General features: G+C 53.4%; 2 protein-coding genes across 2 annotated transcripts in view; one reads left to right on the forward strand and one right to left on the reverse strand.

Moving 5' to 3' along the window:
* LOC133346190 (phosphatidylinositol 5-phosphate 4-kinase type-2 alpha-like) overlaps positions 1 to 14847 on the forward strand; it is a 32558-nt gene extending 17711 nt beyond the window's left edge. Inside the window, 8 exon segments of the mRNA XM_061557684.1 lie at positions 4816 to 4968; positions 6159 to 6305; positions 10286 to 10324; positions 11105 to 11218; positions 12992 to 13370; positions 13910 to 13986; positions 13988 to 14014; positions 14636 to 14847. Of these exon segments, the coding sequence (XP_061413668.1) occupies positions 4816 to 4968; positions 6159 to 6305; positions 10286 to 10324; positions 11105 to 11218; positions 12992 to 13370; positions 13910 to 13986; positions 13988 to 14014; positions 14636 to 14713 (1014 nt within the window). The 3' untranslated portion in view covers positions 14714 to 14847.
* Positions 14848 to 16930: 2083 nt separating this feature from the next.
* On the reverse strand, positions 16931 to 22197 carry PSMB3 (proteasome 20S subunit beta 3). The gene is made up of 6 exons (XM_061557692.1): positions 22036 to 22197; positions 20089 to 20273; positions 19603 to 19710; positions 18431 to 18608; positions 17796 to 17890; positions 16931 to 17124 (listed from the first exon to the last, which is right to left on the reverse strand). Exons 1-6 carry the CDS (start codon positions 22036 to 22038, stop codon positions 17076 to 17078), a joined length of 618 nt encoding a protein of 205 aa, XP_061413676.1. The 5' UTR covers positions 22039 to 22197; the 3' UTR covers positions 16931 to 17075.
* Positions 22198 to 27207: the final 5010 nt, after the last annotated feature.

Here is a 27207-nt window from a genome sequence, read left to right on the forward strand (position 1 = left end):
CCTCGTGTGCCGTGCCGGATTCCATCGGTGCTGCTACTGGCTAGCAGCACTTGCCCCCAAACAGTCTGTTAAGGCTACGTGGGGGGATCTTTGTCTTTGTGCGCGAGTCTGTTGCACTTAAGGATCGAATGATGAACGAGTGAATAATTTACCGCAAGTGAAGGTGATGAATTAGTTAATGCCGGATTGGTTTCATTCGCGATGCCACAGAGTTCCACAAGGAAACGCATTACCGATGCATTATTCAGCGCACGATACGGAGTCTCCACCAGCCACTGTCAACTCGTGGTTTGGGATAGAGAGAGGGGTGGGGGGCGCGTCAGGGGCAGGCTGCGGCATTGATACCGTGCAGGAGAAATGTCGAAATGTGCGATGGGAGCTTCAGCCTCTCTAATACCCAAAGTTAATCAAGTGCCGTCGCAACACAAAGCACACTCGTTCACAATATGAAGCAGTTTCCTTCCTTTCCACAAAACTACGCAACGCGGAACGCACACACGCCTCTTAGTCACGCGCAACACAAGCGTACACAATATGAAGCAATTTCCTTCAGCGGCACTGTACAAAACACGAAATACAGAACGTTAACAAATGCCTCGGTAACACCGCGCGAACACGTTATCTCTCCGTGTTACCCTTAGTTGTGTTATTGGGGCGCAGAAGTGGGGGGCTGCTCCATACGCTGTATATACTGTACTGTATATTGTATTTGTGGGGGTGTGGGGGAGCGGTGACTCGGTGGTTAGCGCACTGCATTACGGACCCGGTGACCTAATCTCGATTCCCGCTCACGGCTAATAGCAGTGGAAAATGTTCCCACCGGTCCTCGGTCTCCCCTAGGTCGACTCAGCCTATAGCGAGTACCTGGAGCGGTGCGTATACATCAGCACTGGGGGAGACAAAGGCGGCCGGGCGTGGTCGTGGCCACACCAGCCCCCCTCGTGTGCCATTCGAGCCTTTGTAGGTTCTGCCCGGCAGTCTGCAGCTGAAGGCCATACAGGGGGGGGAGATCTTTGTAAATGCACCACTGCATGAAATATTAATGCTCGCAGTAAAACAGAAACGGTTTTGTCAACGAAAGATTGATTCCGGACGAAGCTTCCTGCCAGAGGGAAGGGGGGGGGGGGTCTAGCGGTGGGGTTGTGGTTTTAGCACGAGGTGCAGACACAGCCATACAGCGTGGCCCAAAAGTGAGGACACACACAGGGTTACGAGCTTTTTTGCACGTCCATGAATGGGCGAGTATTGCAGTAAATCTGAAATATTCAGTAGAAAAATTGTTCAGCTCATGATTATTAATGAGGGGGGGGGGTGCCCCATGTGGAGTGACGTCACCCGCTAATGGTTATTGGGGAGGGGTGCGGCATGTGGAGTGACGTCACCCGCTCATGGTTATTGGGGAGGGGTGCGGCATGTGGAGTGACGTCACCCGCTCATGGTTATTGGGGAGGGGTGCGGCATGTGGAGTGACGTCACCCGCTCATGGTTATTGGGGAGGGGTGCGGCATGTGGAGTGACGTCACCCGCTCATGGTTATTAATGAGGGGAGGGGTGCGGCATGTGGAGTGCACGACATTCATGTGTGTTAGTGTCAATTTCCACGCGGGCATGAATATTAATGAAGGGGGGGGCTCTTTTGCAGTGACGTCACGCACGGATGAAGCACTGTGCTGCATAGATTTATTTTTTACCATCACTTTGAAGCGATTTTGCATAATAAATTATTTTATTCATCTTTGCGCTTATGTAAAAATCAACCCACTCATGAATATTAATGAGGGGGGGGGGGGCTCGTGTGGAGTGACGTCACGCGGGGGGTGGGCCTCGTGTGGAGTGACGTCACGCGCGGGACGGACAGACATATCTGGGTGATTCACACAGGGTGTTTTGACTTTTGGGGCAACCCCTGTTCGCACACACACAGCTCGGTACGTGAACACGCACGCTTGCACAGCTATGCGCACACACACACACAGCTACAACAACAACCGCCATTCGCTACTAAGTGGCGGTGACGTGACCACGACGCTTGTGCCAGGCCATGTGCACCTTGAGGCCACGTGAAGTGTCGAACGCCTGCCGGCAGGAGGTCACGGGGCAGACCCAGCAGGTTCCACGGGTCGACTGACTGAGATGACATGCACACATACACAACTACGTGCACACATACACAGGTACACACAAACAGATATGGCTACATGAACATGAAGACAAAGATCCCCCGTATAGTCTTAACAGACTGTTGTGGCAAGTGCTGTTAGTGAGCACTTATGAAGGCCGGCACGGCACACGAGGGAGTTTGGTGGCCAGCACCAGGCACGGCCTCCTTGGTTTCACCAGTGGCGATGTTTACACACCGCACAACAGGTACTCATTTCAGGTTGAGTCCACCTAGGGGAGGCCCGGGACCCCTTCAGATAATCGTCACCGGTGTTGGTGATCGTGAGCGGGAATCAAACTTGGGTCTGCCTGGTTCATCGCGCAGCGTGCTGACCGCTACAAAGACAAAGGTCTCCCCGTATAGCGCTGAAAGAATGTTGGGGCAAGTTCTGTTCGCAAGCACCACCACACTCCCACGAACACGCACACACACACACACACGTTAGGCAAACATAACTAGTAACGTGTGTGTGTGTGTGACACATGCAACTGTGCCAGGAGCCGTAGCTGTGTGTGCGTGTACCTGATCCCCCTGCACCGTGACACCCGGATTACCCCCCTGCATGTTGAGGAGGCCGCAGCTCCGAGCTCTTAGCACCGACCTTCACGCCACATAAATACACGCGCCCAAAATAACCTTCACACACGCGTGCGCACCCTCTAGCGCACACACACACACACGCGCGCTTGCCCTCGAGCACACACACACATACACACGCGCACACCCTCTAACACATACACGTGCACGTGTGTGCGAGTGTGTGTGCTGGAGGGTGTGTGTGTGTGTGTACGCGCATGATATGCTTACAAAACGTGGAGCCCTCTTTAAGGAATATCTGCGCCAGTTTGAAACATTCAGGCTGGCCTGTCTACGATCCATCTTGGCTTCAGCCAGACTGGATTGTGTGAGGAGCTTGCACATCCTTGAAAGACTTGGACACGGTGCCATCCGTGAGCTCTTTCGGCAGGCGAGGCTGTGTTGGCTGGGTCACGTAGCCCGGATTCACAGTCACCACATTCCAAAGTAGCTTCTGTTTGGCAGGATAGAGTGGGCTAAACGGGCATGGCATGAGCTAGAAAGGAGATGGGCTGATGTGGTACAGAAGGATGTGGAGCTGATTGGAACCAGTTGCCCTCCAACAGGGCAATGGAGCGACGCTCACAACAACGAGCGTAGCGCCAGGTGGCAAAAATGCAGAAATTTGGCAGTGGGGAGCACAGTTGATGAATCTGTCATTCATCTCATTCGGTCAACCAATGGCACCTGCTGGGTCTATTCCGTGACCTTCTATCAGCCTTCGACACTTCACGTGGCCTCAAAGTGCACCTGGCCTGGCACAGGAGCCGTGGTGACATCACATGCCACTTAGTGGGGAACGGCGGTTGTGGCTGTTGTTTTGTGTCCGTGATTTTGTCCGTGAGTGCGCGTGTGTGTATGTGTGTGCGAGTCTGTGCGTGCGTGTCTGTGAGTCTGTGCTTGTGCGCGTGCGTCTGCACACTTCCCCCGTTCTGCCGAGCTGGCAAAATCCGTGCTTGTTTTTGTAAATCGCCACGTGGTGCCGAGTGCGCTCCCGCGAGCAGCGTTACGAATCGCAAACAAACAAAAAACAACCCGAGCGTCGCGCCTAACGGAACGGAGTATAAGAAAAACAAACTCCTCCGTCACTCGAAAACCCTCGTGTCTGTTGCCAGGCGGAGAGAGACAAAGGTGGTGGTCAGGGTCGTGTGACGCGAACGCAATTGCCCACCCCCCATGGGCGACACGTCAGACTTTTTGATAGGCGCTCGCGAACGGCCTACGTACGAGCACCCTCCGTGAGTCGTCTGGGAAGAGTGCTGCCCAAATGTGTAACGCAAACTGAGCAGTGGCGTTGCTGTGGATTATTAGCAATGCTCCCAGGCCGTGTGGTTGATGGGAAGTGTTGAAAGTATCTTTTATCTTTTTTACGTGGACGGACGGATATATGAAGGAGATGTATTATCTGCGTTTTTGTATTAATGTGGATGATGATGATGATGGTGGTGGGGCACCACGGTGGCGAGATGTTAACTACCTCGCCTGGTCTGCAGGAGTTTGCATGTTCTGTTTCCCCGTGGTCGTGTGGATTTTTCTCCGGATCCTCTGGGTTTTCCCTCGACATTTAGAAACATGCGTTTAGAATATTTTGTTGCTATAAACTTCCCAATGAGCTACCATTTGTCGCTAGGTCGCTTCTGAGAAAGAGCTATACAGCTCAGTGGGCGCTACCTGGTCAAATAAAAAATAGTTTTAGTTTATGATCATGATGCTGCTGCTGACACTAATGATGATGCTGCTGATGATGCTGCTGATGATGATCGTCACGACGATGGCAGCGATAGCGATCGCAGTGAAGCTGCTTCTGTTACTGACGCTGCTGCTGATGTTGGTGATGCCGTCGCTGCCACACGAATGCTGATGATGAGGACGATAATCGTGGTGCTGCTGATGATGGCAATGCCGCCACTGCTGATCACGGTGCCCCTGCCGCTGCTATTAACGACGATGCTGCTGCTTCTTACGATGACGCCAACGACGACGCCGACAATGAGGATGCCGTCGTTGACAATGCCGCCGCCACCAACGGCGACGCTGTCGACGGCCGGTGACGCGTCGCCCCGTCTGTGCCGGCGCAGGTCTCGCTGACGAGCCGCGCCCCGGTGAACAGCGACGCGCGGGGCCGCAGCGGCGCACGCGTCTTCACGACGTACGACCGCCGGTTCGTGGTGAAGACCATCGTGGGGGAAGACGTGGCCGACATGCACACGATCCTCATGAAATACCACCAGGTGCGCACGGAGATGGGGCGAGCGCTTGCGCGCACCACGGTAACCGCGACGGCGATAATTGACGATCGTCGTCATCGTCCACGATCCGTGGGGCAGAGAGACCGGAGGAGGTGTCCACTGCACGTTTTGTGATTTGTTTCCACTTTCCTCTTTCTCCGTCTCGTGCCAATACGCTCGAGTCGTGGCCACATCTTTCCGGCACCAGTCTCTTACGTCGTAATCGTCATCAAGCCATTCGCCGTTAGGTCTTCCTCTCTTTCCGGTTCCTTCCATTTATCCAAACAACACACTTTTAATTTTCCTCTTGTCGTTCATCGTACGTACGTGTCCAAATAGTTGCACGTTTCCTTCTCATCGCTGCCTGCATCATCAGGTCGTCTTCTTCTCTGTGCAACCTTTTTATTTTACTTTTACGTTCGTCACTCTTCGGGTCCAGCTTAGATGCAGCATCCTTCTGTAGCAGTACATTTCGAGTGCCCAATATCTTATTGGCACTTGTTATCATCATCATGATCATTATCGGATGAAGGGAGAAGATAAATAATGGGAAAAGAATGGGAATGGGAAGGAAAAACGGGAGCAAAAAGGAATCTGGAGAGATGAGGACGGGGGGAGGATGAGGCTGCATCAGGGCCGCTGCTGCTACTGCACTTCGGAGCGATGTCTGTTTTCACAGTGGGCAGCGACTGGGAGAGGGGGGAGGGGGTTCGCAGTGGGGGGTGGCCACACGCAAGCCCCCCACGTGGTTCACGGGAGGCTTGAGCTGGTTGGGACGTAGAGATTGAGCTCCCCCCCGCCACGCCGGGGCGTCTGGGGCTACCTTGCATCGCAGCAGCACATTTAGAAGGGCACCGCCAGTGGCAGCTGTTCCTGCGGGCACACAGGCGACTCAACTCCTGGCCTGCAAACGAGCAATATTTTGGCAGTAGGGGGTGGCGATGATTGCTGTGTTTAATCCAAATTTCGTAATTATCAACGGGTCATTTTTGTTCGAATTTTAGCTAATTCGGAGACAATGGCCTACTCTTGCCAATGATGTCAGGGGCTCTTATAACGACCGCTGTGAAGCGGACAGCGCTTTACGGTGGATACCGCCGCAGTATAGCAGCACTGTGTGTGTGCGCGCGCGTGTGAGCCAGCGTGGCTCTCGCGGTGCTGACGAGCGCTGCGCGCGGCGACTGTGCCCACAGTACGTGGTGGAGTGCCACGGGAACACGCTGCTGCCGCAGTTTCTCGGGATGTACCGGCTGGGCGTGGACGGCGCCGACACCTACCTGGTGGTGACGCGCAACGTCTTCAGCCCCCACCTGAGCGTGCACTGCAAGTACGACCTCAAGGTGAGACACACACCCCCCCCCCCAACACCGTTTAGCCTGACAGCGGGCGCCGTGACGGCGAGATGTTAACTACCTCGCCTGGTATACGGGAGGTCGTGGGTTCGAATCCCGAGCCTGACGGCTGTTACGTATTTTTGAGTTTGCGTGTCTCCCCGTGGCCACGTGGATTTTTCTCCGGGTCCTCTCGGTTTTTCCCTCCACAATTGGAATCGAAGTGCGTTTAGACTGTTTGGCTGCAATACATTTCAACTTGATCAGCCACTTTGTTGAGCTATCGCTTGTGATAGCCAGGTCGCTTCTGAAAACGAGAGAAAATAACTATTTCGTAGCTCAGTGGGCCGTACCTGGTTACATATATATATATAGTTTAACTTTAGTAGATAGTTTTAAGTGTCCCGCAAGCTCTCCCACGCAAATCGGAGTGCCGGTCTCGGACGGCGCAAGGGGACAACGCTGGTAACAGCCCGACCAGCGTCTGACGGCTCCGGCCCCGAGGGGCAACGCGGCGGCCCCACCGCGTGGCCGCCCTCCCGGCCGGTGTAGGGAGGCTCCGGGCGGCCCTCTCGCAGAGCGGCGGCCGCGCCTCCTCGTGGCGCCCAGGAGGACCCGTAGGACCGGTCTGGGATGCGAGCTCCAAATCGGAAGCAAATGTCATCGGGAAACCTTTAAATACCACGGGGCGTGTTTGTGTGTGTGTACACTCGACACTGTTTGCATGATATATCTGTGTGCGTATATTTATATGTCTCCTGTGTGTTTATGTATGGTCGTGTTTGTGTATATATGTATACATTGTCTAGTGTACACATTGTCCAGTAACCATACATGAACATGATCGCATACATTCACACATACACAAAGACAAAGATATAACACGCGTAATTACGTATCCACACACACCCACGCGCACACACACTCCCCAACGCTGACGTTTAACCCACCACCGCTGCAACACCAGTAAATTATTAGGGCTGAGTCGACCTAAATGAGGCACAGATCCCGGTCATATAAGACGACGCCCCTGCTATGTGCCAGAGGGTAAATTATTCTACAGGCGCCCCGATCTCAGAACATGAGAGCGGTCACGATGGGGAAGGGGACCATTCGCCAGGAAGTCGCCAACGAGCCGGGAGGCAGCCAGAAACCGGCGGCCACCAACAGTTGCCCAAGCTCTGGTGCTCTCGGGGTAGCAGGGACGTGCCGCGTATGAACCCAGTCGAGTAACTTGCGGCGGAGCTTTTCAAACGCGGCAAATTTTCGAGCCTTGGCGCCGGCACACGCGCGGCGCCGGGTCCCTCGCGACGCCCGCCGCGAAAAGCAAGCGGACGTCGCGTGCGATATAAATTAAAGTATTAATCTCCATCGTTAACACGCTCGCAGTATTAACCTGGGCGGCTGCGCCGGATTCGAACCGCGAACCTCGGCCACAACAGCAGGCGGCTACCCGCGCCGGCGCTGGGCCACCATCGCGCCGCGCTCGCTGCGTCACTGCGTGCGGCGGCCGCCACGCGGAAGAGCGCCGTCGGTGCGGCGTCAGCGGCGTCCTCGCCGCATTCCTGCGCCGTGGTGCGCACCCCCCCCGCCCTGCCCCCCCCCCCGTCCTGCCTTGCTGCTGCTGCTGCACCGTGCGTGTGTCCGCGTGTGTGGCAACGTCTCGAGAACGCACCCCCCCCCCCGTACCTCCGATTCGCACGTAAGGTGCGAAAGAAGTTAGACGTACATATAGGGATACACAGGTGGTTAGACAGGTAGAGTCTGTCTATCCACTGCTGGATGATGGCCTTCGCGTTCCACGCGGGTTGAGGGGGGATTGTTTGACCATACCTCGCCACTCTGGAGCATACACGTGGGAGCGGAGATGTACAGTACAACAATTTTTTTTTCCAATCTAGTGGGCTGCAGTGATCACACAGACGGTGATAATAATAAAAAATGAACTAAATCTCTCGCTGAAAGAGAGAGATGGGGTATTCATAGAATTTTTGTTGTTAAACCGGGCACAGATGGTCCCATGCGACGCATCAACAGAAATTTAGCGTCCGAGACGATTTGCCCCAAATCTCCGAAATGAAGCGCGTGTCCCGGTAATCCACCGCTGCCGGCCGTGGCGGGGTGTCGCCAACTTCTGCCGTACAAAACATTCCGGGGGCACCGTGGGGGGGGGGGGTGGGGGGGGGGGGTAGAAAATCTGACGATGTTAGAAGACAGGAGAGAGCTGCTGTCTTCCAGCGCATTGTCTTGATCGGTGCATTAGCATCGTCGTCGTCGTCATCATTACGCGACTGACAAAAGCCGGGACTTCTACTGTGCCGGGAAGACTCGCACATTGCACGGGACAGCAGCTGCCCGCTCAACAAGAGGACGATCTTGGGTAAAACCAGGACGGGTGGCAATCCGCGTAATTGTTTTTGTTGTCCCAGGGTCGCTCTTGCAAATGAGACTTATTGCTGAGTTCTCACCTGGCCGAACAAAATCAACTTAAACTCCTCGGTACCGATTGGTGCTGCTGCCCGTAAAGGAGCCCCCGTGCCTTGCCGATGAGCCTCACCGCAGTAGAAACCGGTCCCAGCTTGCTTTGTTTACCAGACAAATGCAACCGGATAATACCAAACATGAACCGGGCGTGCGGTGACGTGAGCGTGTGCCTTGCAAGTCAGAAAGATTGTGAGGTTACTGCCGTGTTGCGCGAGGTGACTAGGTGGCTGTGCGGTCTAAACTAAACTATAAATATAAAAAATGTATTTTACCGGGTAAGGCCCACTGAGCTACATAGGCCTTTTACAGAAGTGGCCTGGCCGCAAATGATAGCTCAACGAAGTGGGTCATCACGTGGAAATGTAAAGCAGCCAAATACTCGAATGATGTTGATTCTGAATGCGGAGGGAAAACCTGGAGGACCTGGAGAAAAATCCACATGACCACAGGGACAACATTAAAACTCCAAATATACAGCAGGCGTCAGGGTCGAGATCGAACTCGCGACCTCCTATTGTATTCCAGGCGAGGTCGTTAACATCTCCTAGCCACCGTTATGATGATGCCAGACATGCAAACTCCAAATATACAGCAGGCTTCATCAGGGTCGGGATCAAACCCACGACCTCTTGTATACCAGGCGAGGTAGTCAACATCTCCGAGCCACCGTGGCGCCCCAGACACGTCTAGCGCAGCGGCTTGACCCCCAACGCGGCTCCTCGGGTCAAACCGCTCGGTCACTCCCCAAGGCCTCCACCACCCCCCTCTGCATGCGTGAGTGAGCGGCTCAGCATTGGCTCTCAAGAAAGATGAATATTTATTGTATTGTTCATTGTTATCACTGGCTGACCCACCCCCGACTGGACTTCTGCTAAAAAGAGCTTCAGAACTCATCGGACTCGTCCGGTCTAAGTCATGATTCTGATCTGAAAGGCACGTAGCAAAAGCGGAGGACTGTTTGTGAGTGTGCCGAACGGTGGCCGATGCCTCTGTGATCGCTAATCGCATCTGCGGCTCTCGTCGCTGCTGCTGCTGCTGCTGCAGCTGCAGCTGCTGTCTGCCAATGAGTGGGACTGGCAGCGTTGTGATTAGATTAGACTGAAAACGACGTGCCCGTTTGCATTTCGTTGATCTGCGATGGTTGATATTATCTTAGTGGTGAAAGCCAGCAGGTGTGCATGTGTGTGCATGCGTGTGCACGTATTGTATGGCTGGGAAACAGTGGCCTCGTGGTGTCAGCGCACTGCGCTACGAACCCGGCCACCTGAGTTGGGTTCCCAGCCAGGGCTAGAAAGACCCACGACGAGCGATATCTGGACTGGAATTGGGCCTCCCTGAGGTCGAGTTTGCTTTCAATCAGGAGCTGGTGCGGCGTCTAAACATCAGCACTGGGGAGACAAAGGTGACCAGGAGTGGTGCCGACCCACACCGCCCGCTCGCCGTTAACTCTCTTCCGTGTGCCTCTCTTGTCTGTGTCTCCGTGTGGCTACGTCTGTCTCCTGTAGGGCTGCACGCTGTCTCGAGAAGCCAGCGAGAAGGAAAAGGTGAGTGTTTTGCCAGCGAGTTGGTGGGCGAGGGAGTGAAGGGGCGAGCGAGTCGGTGGGCGGTCGAACAAAGTCGGTGATCACCGCATCGCGCGCTTTCAGATGCGCTTCTGCGGCTGTCTGGAACGTTCTTCCATCCGATATTCGGAAGCCACTGGGAGCTATGCCCTTTTAAATAATTTAGATTGAAAACGTGTTTCTTTAGAACTGCTTTTTGTGTTTAGTTTGCTGTCCTTCACTGACACCTCCGATTAGCACGGTTGGCTACGTACGGTGCGGAAGATCAACATACGTACAGTGAAGGTGTTAGCGAGCCGTTGTGTGAGTTGGCGGGCGAGTGGGTGAGAGCGAGAGAGAGCGTTTGAGGGAGTGATGATGGATCGTGTTTGTTAAACAAAAGAACATTGCTTTACGCCGGTCTTGGCTGAATTGTGTGCAAACTTGATTCTACATCACGATCGTTCGTTGTACACGTAGTTCAATATATACCTTTTTTATTACATGCTGTAGCCCCCTCGCCCCTGCCACCCCCCATAAAGCCAGCCTTGCATTACTAAACTAAAAACAAAAATGTTACGTAACGGATGTCTTTCGTATCCAATCAACACAATCGCATCTGAGAACCACGTCCTCTGAGGAGATGGAGCGATTAAATCAGTTCAGGTGCAGCGGGTGCCAGGTGGATTATTTACATGGCAGGATGGCTTGCTTTTCACACCTTTTGTCTGTCTGTCTCTCTCTCTCTCTCCCTCCGTGTCTCTCTTGCCCATGGCCACACAGGCCAAGGACCTTCCAACATTCAAGGACAACGACTTCATCAACGAGAAGAAGAAGATTGTCATCGGTGAGGAGGACAAGAAGGCATTCCTGGAGAAGCTCAGGAGGGATGTGGAGGTGAGGGTGCCACTCATCCATCCACCCACTCAATCACCCACCCACTCACTCAATCACTCACCTACTCACCCAGCTTGCATAAATGATGCAAATTTTTTTTTTATATTTTGATTGACGACTGCGACAAACATTATACACTGGTCAAGCTGCGCCCCTTAACTCTATCATGGTTGTGTGACACAATGATTTTAACAGACAAATCACAATTGCAACTAGTTTAATGCCGTTATTTAAACGACGAGCTTTCTGCTTTTTTGTATATATAGAGAGAGAGGTATCTGAGTTGGACGCCTATATTTACCACGAATCCGAGAGGGGCGGTCGGGGGCGTGGGGGGGGGGGGGGCCTTGGAGCTGCTTGTGACGCTGAGCCTGTGCTTGCTTAGCTGGGTGGCCAGCACGTGCCAGCACCGTTGGCTTGGGGCGAGCTCCAAGATGCCGGCCGTGGCGGGGGGCCACGTTTTTTTTTTTTTTTTGGGGGGGTGGCGGTATTTTTATCCGTCTGGCGCCCGTGCCTTCTTAGCGCGGGCTGAGAGAGCCGCGCGGTGATTTAGCCGCCGCGCGAACCGCCTGACTCCGCACCCAGACGCACGTGCGCGCGTGCGTGCGTGTGTGTTGGGCTTGCCCTCCAACAGCCCCACGCGCGCTAATCGCGTGTGCAACGGCCATTGACTCTCTCGTACGCAGAGCAGGTGGGAAAGTGCTGCCCCCCCCCCCCCGCACCTCCTGCCGCCCCCTACTGTGGATAAGTGGTCACTTGAAGGGACCTCGGAGGTCGCTCCGGGATATCTGCTTCCGTGGGCCGTCGTCGTCCCAACACGGAGGGTTGCACTGTTGGGCGAGAGATTTCGACCAAGCACCGATTGCGGGATCTGCAAATTCAATAGTCAACCGTTCTTAACGTTGTTGTGAACGTAGCAGCCTCTAGTGGCTGTAGAGGCCGAGGTTTTTTCCACCTTCTCCACAGCACAGAGATATCCCTGGGTTCGTTATCAAAAACGGTGCGGGGTCCCACAATAAAGTTCCGCACAATACCGGTACCAGAACTCGGAAGAAATCGATTCCTGCCGCACGATGCGATTAGCGATCACAGAGGCATCGGCCACCGTTCGGCTTGTTCCGGGTCAAACCCAGGCAGGTGTCGACCCCGAGGCTGGCCTGAAAACACGTGGGGGGGCAGCTGTCGCGTCATGCTGGTTCATGTCACGGTGCAGCTGTGCCACCTGCTGGAGCCTGCTCCTCCTCCTCCTCGCAATTCGTCACTCGCGCGCACGTGGGGGAGAAAGGGGGGGGGAGGTGGAGATCGAGCGGTGGCGCAGTGGTTGGCGCACGCTGCACTGTGAACCGGCGACCTGAGTTGGATTGCCGGCCGTGGTGAAATGTTGGTGGCGAGCGAAATCTCAACCACCGCTGCCGCACTGCTACTGGTGCCCCCGCCGCGGTGTTGGGGTTCGCACACTGGACTTGCACCTGGGGGGGGGTGGCTGGTTTGACCTCCCGGCGTGGCGGTTGAGAAAATTAGGCCGGTTTTATATGCCTCCCCTGCCATCACCGCCGGTATCCACTCAGCAGTGTAGATTGGTGCACCGTAGCCGATCAGTGGGTCTCTCGTAGTGGGGTAAATCGTGGGCACTCCCCCTGCTCTTCCATCCAACATGGAAGAGCAGGCCAAGCCACAGAGGCCCCACCCCCATCTCCCGCAGGCGGCGGGAGTGAGCGGGCGCTTGCAGGGGCTGCGCCTCAACGCCCGTCCGTCGTGTCCGCGTGCGCTCAGTTTCTGGTGCAGCTCAAGATGATGGGCTACAGCCTCCTGGTGGGCATCTACGACGTGGAGGCGGGCGACGAGGACGAGGTGGACGACGAGGCGGACGAGGACTACGAGGACGACGACGAGGAGGAGGAGACCAAGGAGGCGGAGGCGGAGCAGGAGGAGGAGGAGCGGCGGCGCCGCGGTTGGCGCAAGGGGAGCAGGGTCGGCCGCGGTAGCGTGGACGCCGCCAACGGCACCGCGGCGCGCGGGGGAGCGGGGGGGGCCGCCTCGCCGGAGGCCGCCGCCGGTGGGGGGGGCGCCGTCGCCGGCTCTTCCGGCACCGCGGCCGCCGGCGCTGCCCCCTCGGGCACTGGCAGCATCTACGCCATCGTCGCACACGAGAGTACGGCCGAATGCGTGTGTGCGCGTGTGTGCGCGTGTGTGCGCGTGTGTGCGCGTGTGTGTGCGGTTGTGTGCGCGTGTGTGTGTGTGCGTGTGTGTGCGTGTGCGTGTGTGTGTGTGCGTGGTGGCGCAGCGGTTAGCGCGCTGCGCTACGAACCTGGCGAACCCGAGTTCGATTCCCGCTCACGGCCAACATCAGTGACAATTATCTGAATCTGTCCTGGGCCTCCCCTAGGTCGACTCGGCCTCAAATGAGTACCTGGTGCAGTGTGTAAAACATCACCACTGGGGAGACAAAGGCGGCCGGGCGTGGTGCTGGCCACCCACCCCTTGTGAGCCTTACCGGCCTTCATAGGCGCTCGCTAACAGCACTTGCCCCAACAGTCTGTGAAGCCAATACGGGGGATATTTGTCTTTGTGTGCGTGTGTGTGGGGAGCGGTAGTTTCGCGGTTAGCGCCACACTGCTCTACGCCCCCGGCGACCCGGGTTCGGTTTCCGGTTACGGCCGGTGCTTAAAGCGGGTCTCTCACTACTCACAGGTGCCGGCCGCAAGGAAGTGTACTACATGGGCATCATCGACATCCTCACCCACTACGACGCCAAGAGGAAGGCGGCAGCACGCAGCCAAGACCGTCAAGAGCAGGGTGAGGGCGACAGCTGGCCGCCTTGGCCTGCGCGACAAACCCGGCGACCCGAGTTCGATTCTGACCACCGACAACACCGGTGACGATTATCTCAACTAGCCCTGGGATTCCCCTCGGTTGACTCGGCCTCAAATGAGTACCTGGGGCAGTGGGTAAACATCGCCAATAGGGAGACAAAGGTGGCCGGGCGTGGTGTTGGCTCCTCACCCCCTCGTGTGCCGTGCCAGCCTGCATAGGTGCTCACTAACAGCACTTGCCCCAACAGATTGGTAAAGCTATAAGGGTAGGGCATCTTTGTCTTATTTGTGCGAGTGTGAATTTTTACACGTATGTGTGGATGTGTTTGCGCGCACTGTATTCATTCCTGGCCATGCACACCACCACGGTGACGAGAGACGATATCACGCCTTGTTGCCGAGTGCAGCGTGTAAGCAGGGGAACACTTGGGGAGACAAAGGCGGTCAGGTGCACGGTTTTTGGCCACACCGCCAGCCACACCCGTGCCCCGCTCCAGCCTTCATCGACGCTCGCCAACAGAACTCGCTCCAGCGGTCTGTGAAGGCCAAACCGCGGTGGCCGTTTCGTGAGCCGTGCCCGCTGTGCCCTGCGTGCCTCATGCAGGCTGGAGCCGTCTCCACCGTCAACCCGGAGCAGTACTCGAAGCGCTTCCTGGACTTCATGGCCAGCATCCTGGAGTGAGCAGCGGAGCGTCGGCGTTGCAGAGTGCCAATAGCCCCCGGTGGGGTGGGGGGAGAAGAGGCTCGTGGTCTGCCTCTGGTGATGATGCTTGTGGAAGAATGTTGAGACCTAGAAATCGTGACGAGTGGGGGGATTTGGATAAACCTGCGGGTATCGTGATGACAACCGTCGGTGGCTTGGCAATGGGCCCTGGTACAGGGGATTAAAGTGGGGGCCCAACCACCCCCCCCCCTCTTCTCCTGGGCCCTGGTGCAATTGCACCGCCTGCACATTTGCCAGCTACGCCGCCTGACCAGCGTCACCGATCCCCAAAAAGTGCTTTTAAATATAAAGAATACCATCACCTCGGTGCTGCTTAAAGAGTTGGTGGAACCGCAACGCTTCGGAATTAACGATCTCGGTGTACCGCTTTGGCACCGACATGACCTCGACATTTCACAGCGTTGCTTTTCAAAAAGCAAGCCCCGGTGAGCGGGGCGAAACCCCGTGATTCGACGATTATGAATTATTATTGCATGCATTTCTCAATCTGTCCCGCGTCTCTGCGAGGACACCTGGTGGTTTGATTTGGGACAAGGGGATGGCTCCAAGGCTCCTGTGGCCGCAGTAGAATGAGTGCCTATCAAGCACTCGGAACGGGGGAGCGGTGTGCTGGGAGAGTCCCCCAGGGTGGGTGTTGGACTGTGGATCATTCTACGACTGTGTGCGTTTCCACGATTTTTCGCAAAATGGCTCTGATGGGTGTTTTCGGCTCGTCCTACCGCGTTCCGTCCAGCGCACGTGTTGTGCGGCACGCTGCCCAACGGCTTGCGCGTCACGTGCTGGGATCTTCTTCGGGAAACGAATTCCGTTTCTCGTCCAGCCGACGGACCGAAACGTCGGACATCGTGCCAGACATCTCGCGGTTAAACCCGAAAACGCATCGGAGCACGCCTAACCCTACGCGCCGTGTAAACGTACTCTCTCGGTTGTCTGACCCGTGCATCTCATCAGCTCGGATATCGAACATTGCTATCCTACCAGTATACATCTCAACACCCCTGCCCATCATTCACGGCCTACTCCGGTAACCAGTCGACGAGGTTGTTGGGGGAAAGAGAAAAGAGCACCTTTGTCCGCACGCGCTCAAACGCAATGCCGCCTCGTGGCTTCCCCGTGGCGTGTTCGTGGCGTCTGATTCCGTGGTCACACGTGCCATTTGTTGCAAGTTTACCGCTCGTGGTTACATATATATTTTTTAAATACTGCACACGCTTCGTGCTCGCTGCGTGCTCGCTGCAATCACCGGGCGGGAGCGGCTCCCAAGCCGGAGGCTGCAAAGGGGGTCGTCGTCGTCGTCCGAGTGTTCCCGCTAGAGGTCATCCATGGTGGGTTACCGAACGTTTTCGGTGACTTACACCGACAACACAAGCGGCGCCATTGCGGTTTACCCCTGTTCAGTGAAGAGACCCACCCGTGCAAGCGCCTGCGGGACGTCCTGGGGTTACCCTGGGGTTACCCTGGGGTTACCCTGGGCTCTCTTGGTTCCCATGCCGCTCCGCTTCTGCAGTCCTCCCACAGCGAGCTGCAGCGCATTTCCCAACTGCAAGGTGTAAACTCCTCTCTCGTGTTTTCATGCCATCAAGTATTCTTGCTGCTGTTACATTGACTTATCCCCCCCCCACGCTTATTTTCTTGAATAGCTGCTGCCACCCCAAAGCAGCAATTTTATTGTATTTATACGTTTTATGTTGTAAATATAGTTTTAAAAATCCTAATGTTGTCCTTACTCTTTTTGGGCCAATGGTAATGTTGATTCGTAATAATTCTGACGTCGGTGGAATCGTCCACACTGTGACTGGATGTTTTTCGATTCGTGGTTTGCAAGTCCTTCCCACGCACCTCCCCAGCAAAACAGATACTCATTTAAGGCCGAGTCGACCTAGTCGAGTCCAACATTGGGATCAGATAATTATCAAAGCTGATGATCGTGAATTGAACTTGGGTCACTGGGTTCGTAGCGCAGAGCGCTAACCAATACATCACCGCTCCCCACATGCACACACCGCTCCGATTAGCACGGTTGGCTACGTAGAGTGCGAAAGAAGTTCAACATATACACAAGACCCCAGCAGCCACTGGAGGCGCTACATTCACCACTCATAAAAAACGCACATTTCTGGAACGGTTACCCCAATCAATGGCTTGTGCACAGAGACGCGGGGGACAGCAGCAGTGGACTGTTTGTAACACAATTGGCTTTATTCAACGCCTCCGTCTTTTCTTTTTGCCGCAGATTTGTGAATAAAAATGGAAACGCATCCGTGAGAGTCTCGCTGACGCTGCGGCGAGATCCCGTCACCCTGGCAGCGGGGTTGGTCAGTTAGTCCAGACGGGTCCTCAGCTTGCGAGTTGTCACCTTGTCCTTCTCTCTGAAAAACACGACGTGTTACTTTAAACACGGCCGTGGGGCAGTCGAAACCACGCCAAATCGTGCCGGTTTACACACAAAGATGGCGGCTATGTTTTTCCTACAAGGTCCCCCACTCGTTTCGAGTGCCGATTACCACCGCAAAGGAAACGTTAAAGATCCTGTATGACATCCGTTCTAAGTCATTGTATCATTGTCACGTTCTGTCCACTGCAGGACAAAGCCCCCCCACCCCCAATTTATTTCTTGCAAAGCAACAGTCCATCTTCCCTGCAACATAACCCAATTTCATTGCTCTACTTCTAAAGGTTGAAATCCCAGCCTCCCCTGTCCTCACCATGTAGTGCCCCAGGCCGGGCCCTTTAAGTACATCATGTGCACGCAGTATGTAATGTAGAACTTCTTTCGTACCGTACGTAGCCAACCGTGCTAATCGGAGGTGTGCTACAAATCAAGGCAACCAAGCCAACTTTGCAACTCCGCTACTTGGGCCGTCCATCGTATCGGCCACTAACATCAAGGTACCCTGAGGCAACTGTGTAGGACACACCTCGCCGATAAGATTCAGTGAAATAAAAATCATCTCACCCACCAATGCTGCCTTGATAGACAATTGCTATTTGGAAACATTGTACATGGGGTGTATGTACATGGGGTGCACGCGGTACGTACATGATGTGCACAAGGATGCCAGATCCGGAGAGTGCGTCCCTGTCGGCCGCGTTGAGCATGGCCTGCGAGATCGTCTCAAACAGGTCGTCCGCCTCCTGGTCACGGCACAATCGGCAGCAGCAAACCATGGTCAAAGGCGCAGCATTTGTCCAAGTGCGTTGTGGTGTGTGGGCGTGTTTATTGCATGAATGAGGAGCGGAAGTCTAGCGGTTAGCACGCTGCGCTACAAACCCGGCCACCAGAGTTTGATTCCGGCTCACGGCCAACACCAGTGACGATTATCTAAACCGGTCTTGGGGCTCCCCTAGGTCTACTCGGCCTCAAATGAGTACCTGGTGTGGTGTTGGCCATCCACCTCCTCGTGTGCTGTGCCAGCCTTCATAGGTGCTTGCTAACAGCACTTGTCCAAACAGTCTGTTAAGACTATACGCAGGATCTTTGTTTAGCATGAATACGTTGGATGCAAGTGGTTGATGTGTGCGTGCATTTTCAGACGTCTGCACGGGTGTGTGTTTTTGGAACACAAGTGGTTGTCATGTATGTTTTCGATAACGCCCCACGTGGAATTTCACGAGTGTTCGATTGCGCACGCACTCGTGTTTCCGCGGGGGGGGTGGGGGTGGCTGGTGGCTCACCATGTTGGGCTCCCACAGCGACTCGCACATGCCGTAGAGCTGCTCGGAGCACGTGCCGCTCACCACGAAGTCTTCCGTCACCATGGGGCAGCCGATAAGGTCGAGCGAGCAGATGAACGGTGCCAGTGTGACGGGGTCGAGACCCGCGATCACCGGGTCCACAAAGTATGGTCCGAACCTGCCGTGCACGGAAACACCAATAAATAAATAACATGGCCAGCGTACCAAACCTCATTGCTCTTACCTGCACGAGCAACTCACCTAGGTAAGGCCCACTCTGAGCTGTATAGCTCTTTTTTCAGAAGCTACCTGCACAAATGATAGCTCAACAAAGTGGCTCATCATGCGCACATTTAGTAGCAACTGAATACTCTTGAACGCATGTTGACTCTAACGTGCAGGAGAAAACCGGAGGACCCAGAGAAAAATCTATGCCACCACCACCACTGGGAGAGACACAAAATCCAAATATACAGGCGCCAGGGTCGGGATTGAACTCAACACCTTGTATACCAGGCGAAGTAGTTAACATCTCACCACCGCCAGGTTTGTTTCATCAGTGATGTATCATAATTTATTTGTCTACGGAGTTGTTTAAGATCCATGTTTCCAAACACCAATTGTTTATTGAGGCAGCATTAGCGGTGGGCCGATTTTGATTTAATCAAATCTCATGAGCGAGATGTAACATCGTCTCAGGGTGCCTTGATGTTAGTGGCCGGTACAATGCACGGCCCGGACAGCGGAGTTGCAAAGTTGGCCGGAAGAGTGCGAAACAGCCCACAATCCCTTCGGATCTAGATTTGAAGCTTTCGTGACTGCAAGGATTCATACTCTTTGTTTTTTTCGGTAAATTTACCTACGTGACTTTACCGAAAAAATCAAAGAGTATGAATCCCTTCGGTGTCAACACGAACATCGCTTCATGGTACAAAAATGGTTTTCCAGATTTGTAGCGCAGTGCGTGAACCAATTGAAGTGAATTACTCTTAAAGCTGGATAATGAGGGTGTGGCTGTGTGCGTGTGGGTAGCAGCCGGGCGTGGTGCTGGTCACTCGCCTCGATCGTGTGCCGTGCCGGCCTTCACTGGCGCTGTTAGCTAATAGCACTTGCTCCAACAGTCTGTTGATGCTACAGGGGGGATCTTTATATGTGTGTGCAGGCAGCCTCACCTGCGCTCGTACAGGAGGTTCGACACCATGCTCATGAAGGTCTTGGGTTTGATGGGGCGGCATTCCCGCAGCTCGTACAGGTTCACACGGAAACGCAACCGTTCAGACCTGCACGCACAGTTGTTTTTAAGGTAGAGAAATCAAATGAAACATAATCAATTATTTTAGAATGGTACCTCGTAGTATGACTGGTTCATGTAAACCTGAGAGCCACTTGAAACCCTAAAGGCACTATAACGTATATTATTCAAAGAAATAGAACAGAATCAATTATTGCATTATGCAGAGAGATGGATATGTGAAGGAAAAATGGTCTGCGTAGTTATCCAAATATCGGAACTGTTGGTGCTGATTCTGGCTGTGGTTACCCTCGCCTCCGAATCTTTCTCTCCGAGAAGGAAACGCAAACCTGCGCAATTCTAAATTCTAAATGTTTTATTCCGTTAGTTTGTGGGTTTTTAACGCGCCGCTGCGGTGCTCACTCACACGGTCTGTACGTCGGTGGCGAGCCCGGCCAGGCCGATGTAGAGGCGCTCGTTCATGGGGAACACTTTCTCGAAGGTGTTCGACACCATCTGGGCCTGCACGCCGAAGCGCAGGTCGCACGCGATGGCCACGCAGTCCTTGCCAGCCATGGCCACCACCGCGCCGCCGTTGTAGGACATGATCGACTGCGGTGACGTAGAGACAGACGGGACACGGCGGGGTCAGAGCAAGCCCAATGGCATATCAATCGGCGATTTCACTTGTATGTATTTTGAACATCTTTAGCACCGTACGAAGCCAACTGCTAATCGGAGGTGCGGGGGAAGGACAACAAACTAAACACAATAAGCAGTTCTGCAGAAATTAGTTTTCAATCCAGATTTTTAAAGTCGATAGCTCCAGTGGCTTCCGAATAAAACTGAAAGTTTTACAGTAGCTGGGAGGCAGTGGGGTTACTCAGAGCTGGGAAAATTACATTAAAATTACAATTTATTGGAGGAAATGTAACAGATACACATTTCCAAATAATAACATCTCGTGTGATTTTAAAACAATTTAGATACCATTTACAAATGTAATGATATTACATTTAAATTGAAAGATATTTAGATGCTGCCCATGTCAGTCTGGGTGGATCACGGAGCTCAATGGACGTGTGACTGACGTCCTGCATGTCAGCCTGTGGCCGTGTCACACCGAGCCAAGACTAACTCACGAGGTCCTGTGTTTGGGCCCAGTGGCCGTGTGTGGACTTATCGAGACTCGAAATGGCTGTGAGTCGAGCAATGTCGCGACCCTAGATTTAAGTCCTGAGTCTGGGTGTTCCTTCCCGACTGTGGTCAGTCTTGGACTTTGCATGTTTTCACATCTCGACGGTCCTGTCATCCATCAGTCTCGAGATTGTTGTTCTCCACACTTACATATCGATATATTGATTGTTAATAAACTAAAGAGGGCTTGGGGCAGGGACCCATCGCTATAAGGAACAAGTGGTCAAGATTAGCACCGAGATCCCGCACCTCCGATTCGCACGGTTGGTTACGTACGGCGCGAAAGAAGTTCAACATGCATACAACACCGGAAATTAATACGTTTTTGCCATCGCAGAGGTTCAACCTCTAAATGTTTGGTTTCTCTACACAATTCATCTTCTGGTACCTTTATTTTTTGGGGAAGTCGGGCATTTTATTCTGCCAGGTCTAGACACGTGTATTTTTATCTATTGAAAAGCTGTTAACAGGCATATACTAGCAGACCAGAGGTAAACTCATACGTTTAAAGTACCGATATTATTTTTAAACCCAAATACTCAGCCCATTAATCCAAATAATTTTATTCTGTAATATCTAGCAAAATCGGATGGGCATGCATTGTCCGATTCCAGACCCCAGGTTTGGAGGTTCGGTACACAAAATAGTTTTTTTGCAAGGTGCGTATCTATGCATAAAATGGTAGGACTACACAACACAGATATAATTGTTTCATTCAAAATAAACAATTTCAAATTGTGGAAAGTTATCTCCGTACAGCGATCCGGCACGGCGACTCGGCGTACAATGACAATGCAAACATTAATTATCACTCAACATCATGCAAACGCATCGGCCGTACTCTCCACAAGCCCCCACTCGCAAGCCCAGTTACCAATGCAGCGCGCGAAACTAAAAAACAACAAAACCTTCGTTATAAAGTTAAACATCGCGAGATAAATTTGTTTAACTCCGCGTCACATCGGTGAACTGGGGCCTAAGCCGCCGCGGTGCTTTTTGTGGCCGCCTGGTTAGGAGCGAGGTCCCCGGGCAGGGCAATCAGGCAAGGCAGGCTCAAGCAACGGCCGATTAAGGCCTCGCACCGCGTCAAGCGTTACGCTGCCGTAACTTGTTCAAACAAAACATTTTCTCTCGCGTTACGTCGACAACGCTTCACAGTAGACGAGGAACAACTTACCATGTTGGCGGAGTTTGGTTTTAATTCAGACGTTTAGATATAAACACACAAGACGACTGCGAGCCGGCACGAGCGTTGACTGCGCGTCGCGCGGGTGGTTGTGGGAGCCTTGGCGGGTTTCTTGGGTTTCTCTCGGGGGTTTCAGGCCGAGTCTACCTAGGGGAGGAGGTACCGGCGCGGATCGTTTATTCGCCGCTGATGAATAAACGAAGGTTCCTGTACAGTGCAGTTACGGGGAGCACGCGGAGCTGAAGCGGACTTGTGGCACCTGGCGTGCCGGCCTCAGTGGAGGAAGCACGCGGGAGATGAACAACACACACACAGACACACACACTAACAAACACATTAACACACAGACACACACATACACACACTAACACACACAGACACACATACACAGACACACATACACAGGCACACACACAGACACACACACATAAACACACACACACACAGACACAACAACAACAACAACCGCCATTCGCCACTAAGTGGCGGTGACGTCACCACGACGCTTGTGCCAGGCCATGTGCACCTTGAGGCCACGTGAAGTGTCGAACGCCCGCTGGCAGAAGGTCACGGGGCAGACCCAGCAGGTGCCACGGGTCGACTGACCGAGATGACTGAGATGACTGGCTGATGCACCACCTGTGCCCCCTACTGTGCCAACTTGCTGTGCTTTAGCCACCCGGCGCTCCGCTCGTTGTTGTGAGCGTCGCTCCTCCGCCCTCCGTTGTTGTTGGAGGGCGACTGCCTCCAACTGCCCAGTAGCCTCAAGGTGCACCTAGCCTGGCACTGCCCAGTAGTAGCAGCATCCTTCACGAGCCACCTCCACAGAGGCCGATCTTGACACCGCTGGTACCAGTCATCGGCAAGTCCACTCAGCTCCACGTCCTCCTGTACCACATCACTCCATCTCTTCTCTAGCCCGTGCCGCGTTCGTTTAGCCCCCTCGATCCGGCCGAACAAAAGCTGTTTAGGCATGCGGTAGCTGGGCATGCGGGCTACATGGCCCAGACAATGCAGCCTTGCCTGCCGGAGGAGCTCACTGATGGGACTTTGTCCACATCTTTCAAGGATTTGTGAGCTCCTCACACAATCCAGCCTGGTTAAACCCAGGATGGATCGTAGGCAGGCCAGCCTAAATGTTTCCAACTGGCGAAGATGCTCCATTAGGGGGGTCCATGTTTCGCAAGCGTATAAAAGGGAGGGAATGACTGTGGCCGAAAAGACCTGAAGCTTCGTGCGGAGCGACAGACCAGGTAGCTTCCACTCAGCGTTACGCAACCGATGAAAATAAATTGCCGCTCGACTGATTCGGAGTGAGACCTCTGCTGTTAAACTGGAGCCGGTCATAAGCACACTGCCCAGGTATGGGAAACTCTCCACTCTCTCCACTACTGCCCAATCACCGATTGGGAGTTGTGGGGGTGGAGTGTCCGATGGTACAAAATACCCAGGCAGGTGCTTAGTTTTGGTGGGGCTGATGGTAAGGCCCCACCTCTTAGTGGCAAGCTCCAGTCTCAGCAGCAGCGTCTCCAACTCCTCCTCTGAATGAGCAGATATTACCAAATCATCGGCATACATAACGTGGTTGACCAATATGGAGCCATCCCTTGAACACACCCGGGCATCGATCAGTCTCCCATTATATCTGTACCAAATGGAAATTCCCCCGGTACAGCTATTGAAGGCTTCACGAACTACGTGGTCAAAATAGATGTTAAATAATGTGGGAGCCAGAGGACATCCCTGTCGCACCCCAAAGTGTACAGGGAAAGGCTCTGACTCCCGGCCACGTAGTTTTACCCGGGCCCGCTCACCATCATGAAGGTCCTTAATGATCGTGAGCAGAGGGTCAGGGACTCCTAAAGCACGAAGAACAACCCAGAGCCCAGGCCTACTGATGGTATCATAGACCTTGACCAGGTCAATAAAGCAGAGATGTAGGTCTTGTTGGAATTCCCTACACCTCTGCTGTAGCAGACGGACAGAAAATATGGCATCTGTGCAGGACTGCCCTTTCCTGAAACCCCATTGGGGCTCCGCAAGCCTCTCCTCAGCGTGCCTAGCAAGGCGATGTTGAATAATCCTTGCCAGGACCTTTCCCGGCACACTGAGGAGTGAGATGCCCCTGTAGTTGTTACAGTCTGTGCGGTCCTCCTTCTTAAAGAGGGGGACCACCAGGGCATCCTTCCAATCCTGCGGAACCCGTCCACACAACACACACAAACACACACAAACACACACACACAAACACACACACACGCATACACACAAACACACACACAAACACACACACGCACACACAAACACACACAAAAACACACACGCAAATAAAGACAGGGATTACCCGTGTAGCCTTCACAGACTGTTGGGGCAAGTGCTGTTAGCGAGTGCCTATGAAGCACGAGGTGGTTGGTCAGTACAATACAACGCCCGGCCGCCTTTGTCTCCCCAGGTATTCTCCTTTTAAAGGTCGAATCAACACGGCGCTTGTGCCAGGCTAGGTGTGCGCCTTGAGGCCACGTGTAGTATCTGATGCTCGCTGCTGGCAGGAGGTCACGGGATAGACCCTGCAGGTGGTGCTATGCAGTATAAGGTCGACTGACTCGGCTGGCTGATGCACCACCTGTGCCCCCTGCTGTGCGAACTCGCTGCGTTTTATCCGCCCGGTGCTCTGCTCGTTGTTGTGAGCGTTGCTACTCTGCCCTCCGTTGTTGCTGGAGGGCGACTGCCTCCAACTGCCCAGCGACATCCTTCACGAGCCCCGTGTAGCCTGAAACAGGCTCTTGGGGCAAGTGCTGTATAATAGCGCCACTCGCACAAAAGACAAAGACACACAAACACCCACAGACGTGCACACAAATACATTACCTCGGCTCGGGCACGCACAATAAAACACAACATACACACGGCTCTGTCAAACATGCGCACACACATATCGTATAATAGCATGCACACACACACACACGAGCACGTACACGCATAGGGTACACACTCAAACTCGCACACAAAGACAAAGATCACCCGTATAGTCGTAACAGACTGTTGAGGCAAGTGCTGTTGGCGAGCACCTATGAAGGCCGGCACGGCACACGAGGGGATGGGTGGTCAGCACCACGTGTTTTGGACAGCGAAGCCACAACATTTGTAAATGTTGTGGCTTGGCTCTCAAACACATCACCGATTTGACGAATTGGCACGTTCTGTTTACGTGACAACCATTACTAGTTGGCTGTGTCAGATGGTGGCGGGTTTTAACGACACATTTATATATTTACGCGATCTAATCCAACAAAAACTCTATTATGGATGATACTAGTCGCAAAAGCCTGCTACGTGTTTAAACAAATATATCCTAGATTTTTTTTGTATGTGCAGAGACAGATATGGGAAGCAGACTGCTTATTTAAAATTACTCAACACACTCGTAAATAACACTGCGGCCTTTAAAAGGAAAATATATGATAGGCGGCGTTTCTGGTAATTGTTAATCGTAAATAAGTGTTCATAAGGCAATTGAAACACTGTTCATCAGGAAGCATCTTAAAGTTTGAATTCTCATCATGCCCGTGGTACGTCTTATTATCCACTCGATATCTCTGGCCTCTCCTAATGTGATATGAAAAAGGGACATTGCCCAAAACGTCGCCAATTATAAATATACAGTATATTTTACAAATAAATCCGCAGTATTATTGACAAATCTATTGAGTATGTGTTATTTGTGCGTGTGCACCACTACCAACGCAGCAGCATTACGAAATCACGTTTTTATTTAATAGGTTCAGGGGGGTCATGTGCCTTCTGCTGCCACCTGCCGGAGACACGTGGTACAATAGCCGTTACCTACCCTCTTACATTAGACTCTAACCTGCATGCATAAATATTTAATAGGCGACATTTCGGGCAATGGCCCTTCTTCGTAGCACATAAACAAAGAGGCCAGAGAGATCGCGTGGATTAGACTTGGAGACTACACTTCACACCATGGGGACTGGTGATAATTAAATTAAAATCACATTTTCTGTTGAACAGGTATACATTAGCATATGCATCGTTGCCTGTTGGTGGATTGAGTGGCAGGTATTCCCTGCAACAATCAATAATGTATTCCTGCATAAAGTCGTCTGTATTCAAAGTAAAATTATCAAATGTTGTTGGCGCGTTGCATTAAGGTTACCCGTAGATCAAGCATTCGCTCATGGAATTCAACCTCACGAGCGCAATCTGGGATAAACAAAACAAAAACAAGACAAAGATCTTTAACAGACCGCACCATGTATTCGTTTTTAAGGTCGAGTCGACGAAGGGGCGGCCCAGAACGGGTTCATCTCCGATGATTTCCATGAGCGGGAATCAAACTCAGGTCGCTGGGTTTGTAGCGCAACGCGCTAACCACTGCGCCACCCCCACAAAGACTGCACCGTGTGACCTTTAAGAGACTGTTGGGGCAAGTGTTGTTAGCGAGCACCTATGAAAGCCGGAACGAGGGGGTGGGTGTCCAGCACCGTGCCCGACCGCCTTGGTTTCCCCAGTGCTGATGTTTACACACCGCACCATGTACTAATGTTTAAAGGTTGAGTCGACATAGGGGAGGCCCAGCACCGGTTCGTCACCGGTGATGATGACCAATATCAGGAATCAAACTGGGGTCGCTGGTGTCGTAGCGCAGCGCGCTCACCACTGCGCCACTCCCACAAAAGACGAAGACACACAAACACCCACAGACGTGCACACAAATACATTACGCAGGCTCGGGCACGCACAATTAAGCACAACATACACACGGCTCTGTGAAACAAATGCGCACACACATATCGTATAATAGCATGCACACACACACACGAGCACGTACACGCATAGGGTACACACTCAAACTCGCACACAAAGACAAAGATCACCCGTATAGCCTTAACAGACTGTTGGGGGGCAAGTGCTGTTAGCGAGCACCTATGAAGGCCGGCACCGCACACGAGGGGGTGGGTGACCAGCGCCACGCCCGGCCGCCTTTGTCTCCCGAGCGACGATGATCACACCAGGTACTCATTTGAGACTTGAGTCGCCGGGGTTCGTAGCGCATCGTGCGAACCCATCACATACACGTAACGCACGCGCGTGAACACAACACACGTTCACGCGCCCCGGCAGACAGTCGGGGACGAACGC

This window comes from Lethenteron reissneri, chromosome 23 (genome assembly GCF_015708825.2).
Source record: "Lethenteron reissneri isolate LAM-NWPU_2019-01 chromosome 23, ASM1570882v1, whole genome shotgun sequence".
In the NCBI taxonomy this organism is placed as follows: Eukaryota; Metazoa; Chordata; class Hyperoartia; order Petromyzontiformes; family Petromyzontidae; genus Lethenteron; species Lethenteron reissneri.

What these genes read in the sequence shown, in the direction of transcription:
- PSMB3 (XM_061557692.1), bottom strand. An exon ending in GCCACCGACGTACAGACCGT is followed by an intron (nt 19,711 to 20,088) that starts GTGAGTGAGCAC and finishes CTGTGCGTGCAG; the next exon opens with GTCTGAACGGTTGCGTTTCC. An exon ending in GGCATCCTTGTGCACATCAT is followed by an intron (nt 17,125 to 17,795) that starts GTACGTACCGCG and finishes CGTGTTTTTCAG; the next exon opens with AGAGAAGGACAAGGTGACAA.